Source organism: Drosophila navojoa, chromosome 3, assembly GCF_054131105.1.
Source record: "Drosophila navojoa isolate 15081-1374.11 chromosome 3, UAZ_NAV_1.0, whole genome shotgun sequence".
Taxonomy (NCBI): domain Eukaryota; kingdom Metazoa; phylum Arthropoda; class Insecta; order Diptera; family Drosophilidae; genus Drosophila; species Drosophila navojoa.
Genome location: NC_142891.1, coordinates 803,837 through 823,026, shown reverse-complemented (window position 1 = coordinate 823,026; position 19,190 = coordinate 803,837). Strand labels below are relative to the sequence as shown.

General features: G+C 42.8%; 1 protein-coding gene across 2 annotated transcripts in view; it reads right to left on the bottom strand.

The window, feature by feature from the left end:
* The window catches only part of LOC108649273 (uncharacterized), a 42,384-nt gene that overhangs the window by 1,748 nt on the left and 21,446 nt on the right, over positions 1-19,190 (bottom strand). Inside the window, exons 1-5 of one of the 2 annotated variants that reach the window (XM_089257488.1) lie at positions 17,995-18,351; positions 4,745-5,325; positions 3,039-3,374; positions 2,897-2,977; positions 406-2,787 (exon numbers count right to left, since the gene is read on the bottom strand). In XM_089257488.1, coding sequence (XP_089113614.1) covers positions 406-2,787; positions 2,897-2,977; positions 3,039-3,374; positions 4,745-4,880 — 2,935 coding nt within the window. In that variant the 5' untranslated portion in view covers positions 4,881-5,325; positions 17,995-18,351. Of the gene's footprint in view, positions 1-405; positions 2,788-2,896; positions 2,978-3,038; positions 3,375-4,744; positions 5,326-17,994; positions 18,352-19,190 lie in introns of those variants that run through there. The other variant, XM_089257489.1, reaches the window with a different exon arrangement.

The following is a 19,190-nucleotide window of genomic DNA, read 5'->3' as shown; positions in this document are numbered from 1 at the left end:
AAAGGACCGGATATAAGGAGGTCAAGAGGAACTCGATAGCTTGTATAAGACAGATTATTGACTATGGCTGTAAAGATCCTATTCTATCCAGTTTGAGCTGTGCATTAGGTATCATTAATCATTCAATTAGTCAGTCAATTGGATATTCAAATACTGCTTTTGCATGCACTTTAGCTATACAGGTTCAGATATGTCTTTCCAAGCTTCCACAAATTTACGTCTGTGTGATACATCTTCATTCAATCACTTATTTAAACTTGTGTCTATCTTCAGTCAATCAGTCAATCGGAATCAAACAGTTGAGAAATTTACATATCTTCAATAATCTAATCAAATATTAATTTCTTTTCTTTTCTAAACATTTCTACACAGATGCCATTCAGTCAATCGCTCGATCACACTCACCTATTGCAGCCGTATCGTTATCCTCCCTCTCTGTCGTTATATCGATAATGTGCTGCGTGACGTGATAATTATCGCCCAGCAGGACGTTCGATGTGACATGTTCCTGCAGCACTTCCCCATCGATGACGAGCGGTTCCTTGGGCATAAAGCCGCCCTCCGTCTCGGTGGGTGGTGAGAAACCACTGTGCACGGGTGGCTGCACCACTTGCTCATTGAAATCATATTTAACATAGTCTGCGCTGCCAATGACGTGCACCACTGGCTCGGGTGGGGCCACCACAGCGGGAACCTCCACATTGAACTTGTATTTGTAGGCAGCCTGATCGATGTTGTGGTGGTTGTTGTTGCTGTTGAAGCTGACGCCGTGTTGTGCTTGATCCACATAGGTCACATCGTACTCGCTGTCCACTCTGTCGGAGGCGATTTGAGAGGCAAGCAGACCCGCTGGCTGCTGATAGTAAGTGTGGCTGCTGTACCCCTCGGGTGGTTGTATCGGTGGTTTCGTGTCCACTGCATCCGTGGGCAAAAACGGAATGATTTTCAGGTTCGGCAAGCTGGGCGGCAGCGTGGGCGCAGTGCTGTCTGCGTCGTCCAAGAGATCCACTTCCAAAATGGTGGGATTCGTTTTGATGATCAGTGGTTTAGGGGTGCTAGTGAAGTATGCTGGTGTTGGCTTGTGCTTAAATGTGGGTCGGAAGGTGGTGCGAGGGATTGGGGCTGTAGGCTTTGGTGTGGTTGTAGTTGTTGGTGGTTGCGTTGTGGTGGTGGTGGTTGTCGTTGCTCTTGTCGTTGTGGTTGTGGTCGTTGTTGGTTTGGTTGTGGTTGTTGTCGTGCGTCGAGTGGTTTTTGGCTTGGCTTTGGTAGTTGTTCTTGTTGCTGTTGTTTTTGTTGTTGTTGTTGTTGAGGGTCTATGCGTGGTTGGGGTCTTTGCTTTAGTAGTATTCGTTGGAAGTGGCTTGGGAGTGGTTGTGGTTGTGCTTGTTGTTGTGCTGGTCGTGGTGCTGGTGGTGCCCTTGCTTGGCATCGTCCTATAGGTGACGGGCTGACCGTACTTGCTGGTGACCACAACCATCGGTGGGGTCACTGTGAGATTAGCCAGCTTGGAGTTAATGCGCGTGTGGTGCGGTTTGCTGCTCGGCAGTGGACGGAACATGGGTGGTGCGTGTGTGCTAAAGGGCTTTCTAGTCGTAGTGGTGCTCGTTGTTGTTGTTGTCGTTGTGGTTGTCGATGTGGTGCTGGTGGCATTGTCATTCAGCATGACTGAAAGCCCGTCCAGCAGCACATTGAATAGATCGGGTGGTTGTGCTGTGCTGCTAGCCGGTGGTGCTTCAGTGGGTCTGGCCCAGTCTTGCTGTGCTTCCGCTGGCAGTTCACCCACCGCAAACTGTCCCTCGCTCCATCGATCTCCGAAATCGTCTGCAATGCGCTCAATGCTGCGCTCGGTGGTGCTGCTTGTGGGTAATGCCGGTGCCAGAGTAGAGCTGGCCTCTACAGCAGCAATCGGCTCGAGTGCGAGAGCTGGCTCCTCTTCGTCGGGTCCAAGCAGTATGTCCATCCAGGATATTGGCTTCTTCTTCTCAGTTGTGGCCTCTGGCGTTATGGGCTCTTCGCTCTCTGTGCTGGGTCCGAGCAGCAGGTCGAGGAAGCTCAGCTCTGTGGTGCTGCTCGGGTCAGACACCAGCGGACTGGCCGTGGGCGTGCTGCCCACCAAGTCCATGTTATTGGCCAGCATCTGGTTGTTGTTGCCATCGATGAACTCGAGGCCCTCGCGCAGCGTATCGAAGATGCTCTTCTCGCTGCTGACCTGCAGCGGATCGCCCACGGGTGGCTCAGTGGGATGGCGATCGAGAGGGTAGTGCTCGGCCATGGTGTTTTGTGGGATCAGGGCAGCAGCTGCTGCCGCCTCCGCCTCCTGCTCCTCCTTGCCAAAGAGCAGATTGTACAGGTTGAATTGGCGAGAGCTCTGCGAGCGCCGATAGTCCCGCTGGCTGCCGCAGTCGTAGCTCGAGGGGCAGCACTGACCCTTCGGCACCACCGGAATGCAGTTCTTCAGGGCTGGCGCGCACTTCTTCGGCGCACAGCGGCGCGTGCCCCGGATGCAGAAGCAGATGTCGCATGGCTTATCCGCGTCCGATCGCATCTTCTGGCCCTCCGCATAGAACTGGGCGCCCACGGTGCAGCCGCGGTTCCGCTGCAAGCGCTGCGCCATGCGCTGGAAGTGCTTGTTCGAGTTCTTCCTGTAGCGCACCTCCTGCGAGGACTTGCCAGAGGTCTTGCTGCTGCAGTCGTAGCGCACCGGGCAACAGGTGGAGTCCACGAATATGGGCTTGCACCCATCCACGGGCAGCATGCACTTGGGCTTGACACACTTTTCGTTGCCACCTGTTGATGAGAGAGGAAGAGAGAGAGAAACTTGAGTTATATTGATCACCCGAACAGCTGCCACTCCTGGAGCTCTCCATAGCTATTCTCCTCGTCTTCTTCCACTTACCAATGCAGTAGCAATAGCTGCACAGATTCGACGAGGACATCGCCGATCCCGACTTGTACACAGTTCCGTTCTTCACGCACACTAAGGAAAGAGCAAAATTGGTCAAGCTGGATCCTAGCTAGCCTAAAATGCAAATGCTTACCCAACAGATCGACGTCGGAGTCATCGGAACGTCTCTGCAGCATGTTGTCGTTGACCACACGATCGATCGACTCCCGCTCGTAGTGATCCAGGTAGGCGATGATGCGACGCTTGGTCGGTATCTTGTAGAAGGCGTCCAAGCGAGCACACGACAAGTAGGGGCAACAGCTGTTCTTCCGCTGGACGACCACGCAGCCACGAGGCGGCGGCATCGGCATTTCCGGGCAGACCTTCAGCCGGCAGACGAGCGTCTTGCGATTGCACTGACAATTGAGGCACTTCTCCATGCTGGGCACCACCGACTTGTCAGCATACCAAGTGCCATTGTGATGACAGCCTGTCAAGAATGGCAGATGGAGCGGGAGATAAAAGGGAGTCAAAGAAAATGCTTATGGCTTATTTGTAGATAATATTCATAAGTAAAACTCAATTCATCTGTGTATATCCAAATGAATAAATGAATAAATGTCTAGCCTATCTGTGTATGTGATATTTCCTTAAAGGAATACTCCCTTAGATATTCGGGAATCTAACGCGAAGCTACAGTTATTGAACTTATTGATTTAAGCTTCAATGAAGACATTCTGTTTCTTATTATTATCCTATATCCCCTCTCTCTATCTACTATCCGACATCAATGGAACATTTCCCCATCAATACTACCAACTGGCAATAACAGCTGAAAAGGTATTTCAATATGCTCAAGTTTATTCACATACAACGTCCAAGGCAGGAGAAGAGTACTCGAATCTAAGGAATACTCTAGTCTGGTAAGCGCCTGAATAATAAATATCTGGTTAATTGTTATCTGTTTGAGTCTCTTCCTCTTATTCGTGCAGATAATAGCGATGCCATAGCTTCTGCGGATCGGCATAGTAGGAAGGGAAGGCCGAGCCCGACTTGAGCATTTCAGGTGAGGCGCCATAACGATGAAGCTTCTTAGTAAACGACTTCTTCGATTGGTTCTTCTGGTTCTCCTTCAAGTCGGAAGTTTGTGTCAGCAGCAGTTGCACTTCCTGCGGCGGAGTCTGCTCGAGGCTCCCCATGGGCTGCTGCTGCTGCAGCTGCTCCTGCTGCCCATAGGGATGTATGTGATTGCCGTGTGGACTGGTGACCACAACGAAGGCCTGGGCTGGCACCATGGTGGGCAGGCTCAGCACGCTGGTGGTCATCGCGTGCGGCACTGCACTCTGGTCGGGTATGGGCAAGTAGACGGTGGTTCGGTAGGGCAACGGCTCCTGATGTCCCAGTTGCGCATTGTAGTTCTGTGCCCACATTTTGGGACTTTTTCTCTCTTAACTTTTAAAGCCCTTTAAAGTATAGATATACATATATTTGTATGTATACGAGTATATATATTTTTTTCGAGCTTCAGCGGTTTCTATTTCAAGCTGTAGAACGACGATGTGAACTGTGCGGAGTTATGAATTGTTCTGAATTCCCAACGAACTTTGCCTTTTATATCGAAGCAGCGCTCACTGAGCTGAGCTACAACTTCCAACAGTTCGATGAGTATTTGATATATTTAGATTTCTTCAATATCTCGGGCTTAGCACTCGCTCTCCATAGGACTACTATCTAAAATGTAAGTTAGTAAGTAGCTAGGAAGTAAATAGAGCTGCCTCTGCTCCCCTCTATGCCTTCTGACTTCCACTAAATTATGTGATATGCTGCTTGCTGTTGTGTACTTCGTGTCTCGTAACTCACCTGTATTCTGCGTGATAAATGCATCCAACTGTGCGGGCAATACAGAAATGAATGCCAGCGATAATACGCTGACTAAGCGCAGAGTCATCTTTGCGCCGACTGCGGCGGCCGCTCCTCCTCGGGCCGTTGCACGCATGAATAATGCAAGAGGGGGACGGAGCGGGGCCTCAGCTGTATTGCTTGGGAGTGCGGGCTCCAAGAAAAAGCCAGTCTAGGCTTAGTCTTCCCGACGCCAGAGTCCAGCTCCAACGGCCAGCTGGCGGTAGGCTCGTGTCTAATGCGTGAAATGTGTGTCACGCAGCGGCCGCAACTTTCCAATGACGGGCGAATCGAAGATGCCGCAGCCAGAGCAGGGCATAAGCTCATCAAAAGAGACCAAAAATTTCAAAGACTCGCAATTACCCGCACAATTGTCGCGAGCGGCACTTAGCAGGTGATACAGGTTGTTGTCGTCGTGCCTCCCCTTGCACTCCGCCTCCTCCTCCAACTCTTTCTCCTGCTCCGTCGCCTTCGAAGCGCTTCGTGGTCGTTTGTCGTTCTGCCACACTTTTAATGAAGCACTTACAAAAGAAATTTGTGAGCTGAAAGACAAAGAAAAAGAAAGAGTTAGACTAGGCGATAGAGATAGAGTGAGAGAGAGGGAGGGAGATTAGAGTTCAGGTGAGTGACTGCCTTATAAGCAAGTACTTCATATAGATCATAATGGCATAATGACTGGGCAGCATAAATTTAATTTAGCTAACGCTTTCAGCTGTCTCAACTGTTAGATAAGTATCTGAATTTTTGGCATTTCGTGCTTTATCTAGGAATTTTTCAGCCATTGCGCGGGTTTCTCTTATGCTAAGTTTCACGTTTTTTCATCATTTCTTACAAAATAATCGAGCAGAGCAAAAAAGTGTAATAAATACTAAACAGCTCATTCGAGTTCATTGCCCTCGGATTAAGACTTTTACCTTCAATAAAATTTTGTAATACTAGACGTAGACTTCTTTTTTTCATTAGATGAGAAATTTTGGAATAGTCTGTTTTTGCTAAAATAGACAATTTGTATATTCAATAGGAATGTAAATAAACATTCTTATAAATTTCTTTTATGTATATATATGTTTTGCACATCTAATTATACATTATCTACTATAAGCATTCTAGTTATATGTAAATGCGAAATTCATTCAAAGAAAATCAGTTCCATGATCTCTGCCCTTACCTTTCCCCTAGCTCTACTATTATCTCTACTAACATCTCACCTACTTTAAATAAACAATTCCCTTTATGTACTTCCCATACGCGTATTTTCTACTTTTCCGAAGCACTTAATACAATTGCAATAATTTTCACAGCTTTATGAGTTTGTTTACATTCGCTAAGTGTTTCCCCCGCACACAGATACGCGCACTCACACACACACACACACACACACATAAAATGTATAAACAAATTGGGAGACGGACAGAATTGGGCCAACGTAGCTCTCTAGGAGGAAGCAGCATATTAATTAAAATCGCAGCTGTGAGGCTGAGCAGACACGAAACGCAGCTATAAATAATATATTTATCAATCAAAGAATAGCAAAAAGAGAAAATCAGAGACGGCGAGGCAGAACTGGTAGCCAGAATATAGAATTCAGAATCGGATTCAGCACAGCTCAGCATCCAGAACCACTCAGAGTCGGGCAAAGTGTTGCATGCGAATTGTCCAAACAAACAAACAAACAAACAAACGTGAAAATCAAATAGAACCACAGCAAATGGCGGTCATTGCCAGTGAAAGAGCCAAATAGTCGTCTACTGCTTCTTCTTCTTCTTCTTCTTCGTGTTCTGCAGTTGGCCAGAACGAAAACACGAACAGTGGTCGACAGGCAACACTGCATCCACACAGCATCCACTTTCATTAAGAACGTGATTAGCAGCGCAGAACAGCGCGATGCTCGACAAACTTGCATGCAAATGCAGAACATGACACAGGCAACATTGCATTCGGCTGTCTGCTGTGTGGCAACACGACTCACAGATACCCTAACCCTCCAAATGCAGACTACAGATAGCTGCAGATATAAGCGAAATTCACTCTGGCATAGGACAATTCAAGGCATAGACTAATGCTAGCTAGCTTTAGGCTGTGACAGGGTTGTCAACTCACTATAAATCATGTCCAGGCATTGCAGAACATATGGCAAATACTGACTGCAGAACTATGGGCATCTGAAAAACTAATTGTCACTCTCTTCGCATAAAAGGTAGAAAGTGGTTTCATTAGGTAATTGAAAACTCGCCTAATAGTTGAAGTCCATGTTAGAGAGCTCAATGACTGTAGAAACTTAAAAAAAAAAAGAAATGAGATATAAGTAAAGCTACCACATTCCAAAAACAACTATATAATGTTACCGAGGGTAAATTTAAGTGAACTAAAATTGTTAGTAAATAAAAATTTAGTCAAAATACGTAGTTACTAAGTCTAGAAATAAGAAACGGAGTAGAAATCGTATAGAGACAATAAATATGAATTAATAAATTTAACCTACATATTAATGTATTACAGATGTTACATAGACAACAAAACGGCTGGGAGGGTGATTAAGGCCAACATATATCTCTTTCGAAGATCACAGTCTGAACAGATGCAGAAGGACTTGAACAAACTAACCCTACTAGCCGGGCATACCCCATCGCAAAGTGGCAGACACTGCGCATTGATCGAGAAGTGCGCTTAATTGGAGCTCTCATGGCTTGGCATGGCATGGTAAAAACTCGCCGGCTCGTTCTCATGACAAGTTTTAATCAAGCTATTATCTGAATGTCAAAGCCTCTGAATTGGCGCACTGAGCAGAAACTTTCACGCCAACAACAACAGCAGCAGCAGCTAGTCGAGCAAAAACAAAACAAATGCAAATAAAAAAAAATAAAACTAAATAAATAATTTAATCAGAGGAAGAAGTTTCAGTTTCACACAATAAATCACAGCAGTTGACTTTTATTTTGACTGTTTGCGTTAATTGAATTCACTTGGCCATGAAAACTAAAACCGAAAACTGCAAAAAGACCAAGTCAAAGAGTTAAGAGTGGCAGCTCTAAAGAGTAATCTCTGTCTATCACACACACACACACACTCTCTCTCTCCCTCTCTCTCTCTTTGATAGACTCTTCAGGTCGAGCTGAGCTCAGCTGTTGGCCTAGGGCTTGTTAAACACTTAATTTGGCACTTTCTTTGCCAAGGCAAATTGCAGCTGACAGCTGCTGAGAGGCTACTGGAAAAACTGAAAATGGAAAACGGAAAACGGAAAAACTACTTCAGTTTAATTACAGTTTAGTTGTACATTTAGATATTAGAGGAGAATTGCTGCAAACACAATGCAAAAGGCGAATTCAGAACGTGTGTAAAGCTCGTAAATAAATTACAGTTATTACAGGCTATGAAAAAAATCACAAGAAAGCATACTGCCGAGGGCTGTGATCGACACGAAGATACTCTAAGCAGACGGGATTTTACTAGTGGGATAATGTTTTCAACAACAACAGATGGATAGAGGAATAGGCTGATCTATGGCAGATGAGTGAAGAAATCGATAGATTATCGGACGGGTCTAAGGAAGCACACAGAGATAGACAATATGCAGAGGCATATTTATATCGGCTAGTCTTCAAGGTAAAGAACATTTATACTCCCTGAAACTAAGTCTTCTTAGATTTACATTTACACAGAACTAATCCACCTTTCTGAAACCATGCGTGCAGGGTATGAAACAGGCATCCAAAGCCAATATCAAAACCAAAATCAAAGAAAGCTGCATGCCACGAGGCTGTGGGAGCAATTGTCTTACACGACTCGCGTCGAGTGTGTTCAAGAACTCAAACTCAATTCGACTGGCAGTTGGGGCGGCTTGAACGTAACGGGGCCAACAATTACGCCCCAACAACATAATTTTTGTCAAAAGCTACACTGAGCGAAAGAAATGCTAGACAAATTAATAAAGCAATTAACTTTGACCGCTGCACAACGGCGAAAGTCACAAATTGAGTTTGCATTATTATTTCACGAAAACAACTCACAAAACTCTACTTGCAATTTCTGCAACCCAAATTCGGAGCTGTCGTAACTGTCTCTGAGAATAGCAGCAAAATAAGTGTTGAGAATGAGTTCCTAACTTAATTATTGGCCAGCGAAATGGAGAGTGTGATATTACTTTTATGGCTTTGGAGAGTTTTTATTGGAGCCGCAGCCGAACAAAGGTCAACATTAAATTGTGGAAAGCTCTAATGGGAAAGTGAGCTAGAGCTTCGAGCGTTTAATGCCCTTTAAATTAAACAATTATATTCTGGTTTCAGTCCACTTAAATACTCGTACAATTATGTCTCCAAGCCAGTAGTAGAAGTTGAAAATCGTTTGTATGAACTATACATAACAACATATGCATAAAAAATCTATATATTTCTAAATGAAATATTCTGATTCGAAAAAGTAAGTTAGGGAAACAGCATTCGAATGATATTATGAAGAAAGTATTAAGAAAGATCTTAAGAATAAGATCAGTCATTCATAGTTCATAGTTCAGCTTATCCTATTCAGATGTTGGCTTCGTTAGCAAGTGAAAAATTCTTCTGAATCGGTCGACTGTGATGCGATGCTGTGAAAAAGAAGAAGGCTTCTATAAAGTCGGCAAGCTTAGATTGTCTTCTGTTGACGAAGCAGCTCCCACAACTTCATTGTCCAGCATTGAGGTCCGTTTATTTATGTTTTTTGGAGCTACTCTAGAAATCAACCCAGTTAAGTGCAGCTTTGTTAGCCAGGCCATAAACCAATTCAAGCCGAAGACAATGCACAGACAATGTGATTCTTTCTGAGTCAATAGAGAAAAGAAGCTGAAAGAAGAGGGAGAGAAGAGGGAGAGAAGCTAGCAGAGCAATAAATTCTAAAGCGCGACATCAATTCAGGGCAATAAATTAGCTATTGAGCACTTGTATCTTGTATCTGACAGATACTTTTGGCTGCTGCTGGGCCACAGCTCTTTGACACTGAGGCAACGCCCCACTGACAGATTTCGTATTTTCGAGGAACTGTTTCAGCTGCTTGTGAAAGGCAACTGCAAATCGCAGCCATCAAATCTGGCCCCCAACTGCAGCTACTGGGCATAGCTTCTAACTTATAATTTGCTTTGGCAGGCGGGCAGTAAAAACTTTCACCCAGATTATGTAAATCCAGACTGAGATCTAATAGTGCCAGAGCCTAGTTTTTACTTTTGCGAAGCGCGTGAATACGAACCAGAACAGAAATCGAAATCAATGAGTGAACTGCTCAAATGAGTCTGCATATGAATACTATGAATACTATGAATAGCAGAGCGAACTGGGTTACTACAGATTTTTCTAGCAAATCCATTGTGTTTCACTTTCGAAAAACAAACTTACGTCCGGAATGAAACAGAAATCGAAACTAATGAATAAAATTACAAATTGAAGCGATTGAGTGGAATGTAGAACTCGGTTAGTAGAGAATTCCATTGTGATTCTCTCGTAATTCTCTCACATTAGGTTTCTTCTTCTTCAGCATATAGTGAGAGAAGTGGAATGGAATGGTAATCAAAACTAATGAATGCATGAGTGAATGAATGAGTTGACTATTGTATAAATCATGTGATTTACATAATTTGTTTATTACACCCTAGCATATCAAAGACAAGAATAGAAAGGAAGTCAAGAAATACATTAAAGTCAGCCAATGAATCAAAAATGAAGTGAGTACCTTATCAATGATATGAGTTGTAAGAAGAGCTGGCGAATTTTCTCGAAAGTGCGCAAGTTGAAGTCAGTTGCTTATGAATGAAGTAAAAAGCTGGTGAGCTGAATGAAGGCAATTTCATATGAATCATGTGAGTCTTTGGCCATTGTTTGGTATATACAGATATTAAAATAGAAAATAAGAAAAACTAAATCAATCTAAGCAGTTGAGGAACTTCCAATTTCATTCATAGAGATTATTATTACCACAAACATATATAAGATTTATACTTTACCAACACGGTAAGCAAGTGTGAGGAATATGTACCAATTAGGTAATAACTATACTAGTAGTTAGTCCAATTATGTTCACTCTTTTGTTCTTATGATGTTTTCTCTCTCTTATTTACCTTTGCAAAGAGAACCCAAGAAATTGAAATCTTATGAATGGATTATAGATGTAGAAAAAAGTTAACGCTAAGCTGGCAGAGTGTTCCGTTGACATTCTCTCACGTTCTGCTTTGCCCATATGCCTACACTCTACAGTCTATTGTACATTCTATATTCTTTAGTTAGGCTCGAAAGAAACCAGAAATTGATATGGAAATAAAAAATTGATATGCGTTGCAAATGAATGATTGTGCTCAGAGTGGGGTAACCGGCCAGTGGATAACTCTTCTATTCGCCGTTATTCTCTCTTGATCTCACGTTATTCTAATATTTCTTCTTAAGCATTATCCTCTGATCAGAGCAGGCAGCACAATCTCATGTCTGAAATCGAAATCCCGTAATGAGTGGCATATGAATCAAATGAATGCTTAAAGTAGACCTCGTACCCGAGTCTTTCTCTCTGTCATTTCCTCGTGTTCTACTAGTTTTATCAGTGTTACTTTTTCTTTCAATTCTCCACTTGTTCTGTGGCTTAACTTTAGTAGATCAAATCAGAGAGCAGAGACTGAAATCGAAACTCGCAAATGAGTCGATTATGAATCATGTGTTAAAACTGGGCTATTTGCTTGACCAAGAGCTCGCTTACTATTCTACTATTCTATTGGCCATTTCTAACTTGGCCATTTCGTATTGAGTGAAATTGGTGCCAGTTGCCAGTTGCCAGTTGTTGTTCTTGTTGTCGTTTGTTATAGTGTGCCAAAACAATTTGTAGCCCACGCGTGTTCACAATTTTGGCCAGATTGACCATTACGAGCGGGCTGCAGACACACCTGACCATAAACAGAAATAATGACAGCCAGTGCTTGGGTACCCTACGCTTCATGTGTGGCTTCTTAAGCACACACACAGCTAAGTAAACAACAGCAACAACAACTTGCTGTGGAGTCTCAAGAATTTAACACAGCGCAATTTTCATGTCGAACTCAATTGATGCGACTTTTGCCTGCCTGCCTGTCTCTAAGTCTCTCAGTCTTTCAGTCTTTCAGTCTTCCAGTCTGTCTGTCCGTTTCCCCCTTTAGAATGAGGCAGACAAATGCCTGTCATTTGTTGGCAGGCAAACATGTTTCCTCTGTCTCATGCGCCTCCTCCTGCTCCCCCTCCGCCTGCTTCTCCTTTGATACCTTCCACAGTTCAGACAGACGGACAGCCGCTTCACGTTCGAAGTTATTAAAGCCGCGAGGGCTCAATAAATGGGCGTCGTTTATGCACCTCATCATCAGCGATTGCTCCGATCGCCATCGAATACTTTTCCAGCTCCTTCTTCCTCTTCTTCACTCGCTTGCTTTGCTTTTTTTTTGTAATTTTTGCCAAGCGGAAGTTGTAAATGAAACGAAGAACAAGAAGAACTGATTCAAAGTAAACTTAACGAAGCCTGAATGCACTCTCCAAAGCAGAATTAGAATTGAGCAAAGCAAAGCTCTGTCTGTGATCGATCTCAGTTTCTATATTAAATCCAAACTATTCAACTGAAAGCCCAACTTTAATTGTGGCTTAGGTTTTAGGGAAGGCGAAGGGGAGAACAGGAGAGTAACTCTTTCGGAATGATATAGATCTAACATTAGGTTCGTGAATCAAAACTCCAGACAGAATGTAGACGGCAAGTGAATTCCCAGAACTCTTGTACTTCTAGTCGGTTTCCGTCTTTTATATTTTTTGCAAGCATATTTTATATGTAAAGAGTTTCCCAGTAATGCTTGACGCTGCTCCAAACTCAGCAAAGTTAGTGAACAATTTAATATGCCACCGCTGATTCGCAATAATAATAAATAAACATTGTCAAGAAAATGATTTTACCAATTTTTTAAAAAGCTCTTTCACTCAGCTTCTCCTATTCTCCGATTCCCCCATTCTCCCACTTCACAGTCAGTTTGTCATAGGAGTTAATTGAATTTCTATCGCGACGTTTCATAAATCGTTGCAAGGTGGGAACGAGTTGTATGTGGAGCTTAGGTAGATTCTGGCTGGCACGTGTCTCTGCTTAATTAGGGCTGCACATGGATTGGTCTGCGGCTCCTCTAGTTATGCTGGGCAGGTGAAAGTCGCTGGGTAAATGAAATTAGAACAACTGCACGACAAAGCGATTGCAATGGAAAGGTACTCGATACAATGTGCTGGACCCGCACACTCACACACACACACACATACACACACATACACCTTTCACGGCGAGTTGAGTCGAGTTGAGTTGAGCTAGGCTAAGTCTGAGCCACATTAAGTACCCGAGCGTCAAGTTCATTGGCCAAAGTCTCTTGGCCATAAATATGTTTGGCTGTCGCTTTGTACTGGGTCATTAAGCCAAATTGTTGGCCAGTTCGTGAGTTGCTCACGCTCGCATTCGCGTTCGCGCTGGCATTATAATAAAATTGTCAACCTGACAGCTGCGATTAATATAGACTTCAATTTGGCCACACATAAATCAAAAGACTTGGAGCACAAACTTGGCCAGCGACCCAAACTCTGTCGAAATCTCCGCTTCTGCTTCTGCTTCTGCTTCGCCTTTTAGTTCTGCTTGAAGTCGGAGCTGAGACAATGCATTAGTCAAATGCAATTCAAAGCTATTCCCAGCTGAGCTCCATTTTCCCTTTTTGTCATGCAAATTCGCACGAACTGTTTCCGGGAACATTTGTCAACGCAACTTGTTAACATGGCCAAGAGCCGTTAGCCAAGCACAGAATTTGCGTGTCCGGCCCCAACAGACCTCAACTCCCAGTCCACGAAAGGCAATCGCCAGACAGCTCTGATAAATAGTTGACAGGGCGAGCGAGCCAAAATGGAAGTCAGCCGAGTCCATTGATTTGCAGAGTATTTGAGATATACGCTGGATGCCCGAAGAGAGTTTTTGGCAGTATTAAATGTAGTTGGGTCTTAGGTATTTAGTACCGAAATTTTATTCTAAAGTAAATGGTAAAAAGTTGTGGTTTAACACAATTTAATGATATATTTGTTATGCAAAAGGTTCTTATCCTCCTCCTCAGTATTCGTATACTATTTCATAAGGCTTAGGTAGAATTCATATCCCACGATCTTCACTGGAGTCTGTTTTAAAATTTCATAGATCATTTCTGGCTAAATTCTTTTATCGTAGGCAGTTAGCTTCTTATCAATTATAATCCTACTTAAAATCCGTATTTCTTTTCTACATCATATATTTATTTTATATCTGTTTTATATTATATAAGTAGAGCAACTATCTATAAGAGCAGCCCGTACATCTTTCGTTTTAATTACCCTCAACTATTTTCTATGACATCACAATCTAAACCGAATTAATGTAGTCTGCCTGTATGACTTTATTGGAATATCATTAGAGAATTCTGAAGAATTTCTCTATCGTAGTTACTGCATCCAAAACTCAGCTGAGCTGCTTCTGGTGCACGGCGGCTCGAAGAGCTCTTGATTTATATCTGGGATGTTGCATGCACCTGGTTGTCATCTCTTGCGCTCACTGTTACGGCACAGTGTCTGCTTTTTTGCTGTGCACTCGCCTGGAACTGCAGGCATGCATGCATGCCACGCCTCCCGCCCGCCGCTCCACTGTCTACCACTTGGCCAGCTGCCAAGTCGAGTCTTGGCCAGTTGCCTCTCTCTATGTATGTGTTTGTGTGTGTGTGTGTTGCTGATGCTGTTTTGATAGCTAAAAAAATAACAACAACAACAACAACAGAACTGAAGACCAAACAAAAACCCTCGCCTCATATGGCAAACTAAGTCTTCTCTTGTTTATAGTTTTATTTTCTTTTTCTTGTGTTTTGTTTTTCTTTTCTCGTTTCTCGTTTTTCGTTCTTCGTTTTTTTTCGTTTCGGAATATCAGATTACGTGCGGGTCTTCTATCTATATCGGCTGTTCGGGTTTCGGTGCGCCTTTGTGTTTCGGGCATATCAGATGCAGCTCGAATGGAGCTCGAGCTGCCAAAAAGGAGCTGCGCCCATTCGGCTGCCAGTTGACCTTGAGGTAGTGTATTCGTTGCGCCACGCCCCTGAGCGACTCGTGTTATCGTGGTGCACTCAAGCTCAAAGAGATTTGGCTACACTTGAAGAAATGCTGACTGTGAGGCAAGAATGATCTAAGGTCGATTTGCTCGAATTTCGTCATGTACATTCCTACTTACTAATAGAGAATCAAAAATAATTCGCATTATCTATTTATGTATATGCTTCTTCTGCTATCGCTTACTGAGCAGCATTTGGAGCACTTGCTTGGTTTTTCTGCCAGTGTACATCTTCTGGTGTGCCTTCCATTAATTTAATGATGCTGCTTCCTGCCCGCCGCCCCTGCCCCCCTTGCCTCCTGCTCTATGCCCAGTTCCTCTCGCCAATTGCAGGCAATTAGCAAATTTCTTCGCTCTAATGTAACGATCGGACTGACTAACTAACTAACTAACTAAGCCGAGCAACTAACTAACTAACACAAATGTCGTTCGCATTGGGATTTTTATAGCTTCCGCTTTGCATTATCAAATATTATTGAAGCGGTTCTTGCTATTGCCGTTGCTGCTGCTGTTGCTGTTGTGTATTGCATGTTGTCACGTTAGCTGTTGTTGCTGTAGATTCTCCCTCTTCTTCTTCCTCTTTAAGCAATGGCCATAAAAATAAGAACCCTTTAAGTGCGCGCCAACCATCTAATGATGATCATTAAAAGCCAGCTGTAATCACAGCAACAACAACAGCAACAGCAGCAGCAACAACTGGTTGCTGCTGTGTCAACAACAGCAATAGCAACAACAACGAGAATGAAACGGTAATTTCTGTAAAGATTACCGTGAACATTTTCACTCATTGCCAATGCAACCTACATTTTCACAAGCTCCTCCACGCACACTCCACTCTCTGTGTGTGTGTGCGTGTGTGAAACCCTTTTGTTTGGCTTCCCCCCGCCATTGCCTTTTCAGTTGACGTCTTTCAAGTCGAGCGCCGAGTGCGTTTTTAGCCGCATTCTGTCTCCCAGCTAACGGCTTTGATTTGGTCTTGGAGACCAACTCGAACTTGGCTTTGACTTTACGCAGTGCTGGCAGAGAAAGAGAGAGGGGGAGGGAGCAGAAACGGGAGAGGGGGCTTCCCTGGCGACCTCAACTTTTGTCGTCGCTTTTGCCGCGCATCTTCTGTGGCCCACTGTGAACTTCTGCTGGCGCTGTCGGCACTGTTAACAGTTAAATGCTTAGTTTACATCATTAGCATCACAGAGAGAGGGAGAGAGAGGGAGAGAGTGCACAGTGCAAGAGAGAGGGAGAGAGGGCGACTGACTTTCAGCTCATCTGCTTTGCATTTCTCTCTCTCTAATAAATACACAATTTCTTATGACCTTTTTTCTTCAGTTAGTTTTTGCTGTTGTTGTTGTTGTTGTTGTGGAAGCCGTTGGAGGGTTATTTAATTGCCTGGCTTATTATTTAATTTGTGGCCATTCGCGTGGCTTCAGCACGAATCAACAGAGGAAATTATTGGCTTGCGCTCGAAATTATGTTTTGAGCAGAAGCAAAGGCAAACAAATGACAGATTTGATGAATTAAGCTATTCTATTTGGGATTCGAAATGCGAAAAGAAATGAGAAATGCTACTATATATATACTATGTTAGTATCTCTGTAGTGTATATATCTTAATATAACAGAATATAAATATAAATACTTAATAAAGTATTTGTATTCTCTCATTCCTTCTATCTGCAAAAGTCTTTGAGGATAGCAAACAAAATTCAGTGTAGAATATGAGTATTCGTAGTCGGTGCCGGCTTTAAAGTAATATATATATCATCAAATATGATGGTATAAGTTGAATGTAAGATCGAATAAGGACTGAGCTTTGCTAAGCTGAACTGTCTTTTATAGAAAATTATTATCTAAATCGAATATTGTTTTTATAGATAAATGTCTATGGAATAGGTAAACAGTTAATGTTATTGCTTATCCTTCCGCAATACTTAGCTGCTGATCTAACAGCATGAAATCGAACATTTCTTTGATCCTCACTCTTCTTAGGCATAGCCCACAACACATCTATATCTTATTCTTTTCGTATTATAGCTGATAGAAGATAATATTCTAGTTAATATGTTAAATGCTGACTGACTAATTGAATAACTGTAGCTCTACTTTATAGACAATCTTAATATTTCAGCAACTTGCTTAGGCTCTCTTAAGTAATCATTGGCTAAGCACTAAGTAACTCATCATTCATCTTTTATATCAAGCAATTAAAAGGAGTACAAACAATTCAACCCAAACATCTTTTTACAGCTCCTGAGAACTCCTACGAGCATGCCTCACTCCACTTCGACTCTGCTGGCTCGACTGAGTCTGCACTATTTGCTCTGGCTATTATTCACTTGAGACGCCGCCAAGTCCAAGTTCGTTGCCTAAGTCATTTGTTTTGCTAGCCTCTGCATCGACTTTAGTTCCACCTCATTGTGTGTGTGAGTGTGTCTGTGCGAGTGCCTGAGTGTGTGTGTGAGTGCAGCGAGGCGCAACGTTTTGGCTGTCGCTGTGCGTCTCAATTATTTATTTAAGCTGCCACCCGGAATGGCAGGCCGGCTGCTGCTTCTTCTACACATCTCTTGGCACTTCTGTTAACATTGTAAACAATACCGTTAACACACGCCACAAACACAAGCACAAACACATTTTTGCGCCCAGCGGAATTTCTTCTCCTTCTCCTTCTGCTGCTTCTTTTTTTTATTATTATTATTTTTTTTTTTGCTTAGCGAAAAGTGCCGCAAAGCCAAGCGAACCGAATGACTGCATATTTTAGACAGCAAAAACCACGCGCATTCCCCCCTTCCCTTTTCCCCATTCTACCACCCAGAATGGGTTTTCTCTGGCTGCTGCAACGCACAGAGTTGGCAACAGAACACAAAAAAACTGTTAGCTGAAATGCGAGCGATGTTGCAGCGGCTTGGAAAGAAAATACACGGAAAACTCTTATTAAATTTCCACAATTTTGCATGCCAAAAAAACGAAAAAAAAAAAAAAACCATTGAAGAAGACGAAGCAGGGGAAAAGCAAAGAAAACTTAAACCGCAGCTCAGAATTTTTCTTCGCATTCTTTGTTCAAGCCACATGCTAATGAGCCAGGTCTTTGCCTACTCAAAGTTCACATACCTATGAAAGAGTTGCTCAATTGTTGTTGCTGTTGTTCTTCTTCTTCTGCTTGTCGTTGTTGTTGCAATTGTTTATCCACTTGTTGTGTTTTGTTTGTTTTGTGTTTTTGTTTTTGCACCGCTCGAACAATAACAAAAATCGAAGTCTGTCTGCACTTCACTTCTCTCTCTCTTTTTGTTTTCTTTCTTTCTCTCACTCACACACTCTATGTCTATCTTGCTCTCATCCTTTTCACAACGTCAAGTATTTTTCTTCCACTTCTATTTTCTTGCGTTGCTCTGCTTTGCTGCTGCTGTTGCTGTTGTTCGTTCTGAACGCGTCGCGTGTTGGCCACTGACTGAAGGCCCCATCGCGACGTCGCGTCGCTTTTAAGAAAAGCCTTTTGCCCCCTCTCGAAAGAAAGTTGCAGCTAAACGAAATTCTTCTCACAGCCAAAGATTCTTGTTTGGAAAGAGATCCCAAAGAGAGGTAGACAGAGAGGGAAAGAGAGAGAAAGAGAGAGCGTGTCTGAGCCACTCTCTTGGCTAAGAGCATTGCTTTTGTTGACTGTTGTGGGAGTTCGCGTTGTCATTGCTAAGAGTTCAGCTTTCAGCTGCTTGTCTTGGCCTAATCTGAGGCCACAATTAAAGCTAATGATCATGATGCTATCAAATGTCATTTGTCTAATAAAGCTCTCATCCCAACTAATTTCTTAATAACTGAATTTTCCGCTGTTGTGGAAATTAAAATGTAAATATTTATATACGGGAAATGCTTGCTTTAAGATCTGTTTGTGCTAATCAAATATGTGTTTTGAATGCGTTTCCGTACTCCCTTACAGATTCTATTAAAATATATATTAAAAATAGTGTAATACGCATTAGAATTACAGAATTAAAACTATGAACTATAAAACTAAATTGAGACAAATGCAAATGAAATATTCTGCATAATATAAGTCTGTTTTTATGAAAAGACAATTTAATGGCAACTGAAGCAGAATCAAGTACACCTCTTTGATCAGCTTATAATTATATGTATATCCAAGTACTCCATATATAATCTCTATATTATATATATTGTGTTGTCTTCTAATTCAACTATTTTAGTTGGTATTATAATAATCGGAAACACTTAAACAAATCAAAGACTCGACAGACAACTATCATCTCTTGGCGATAATAGGAATAATGATAATTGCAATAATTATATTCATG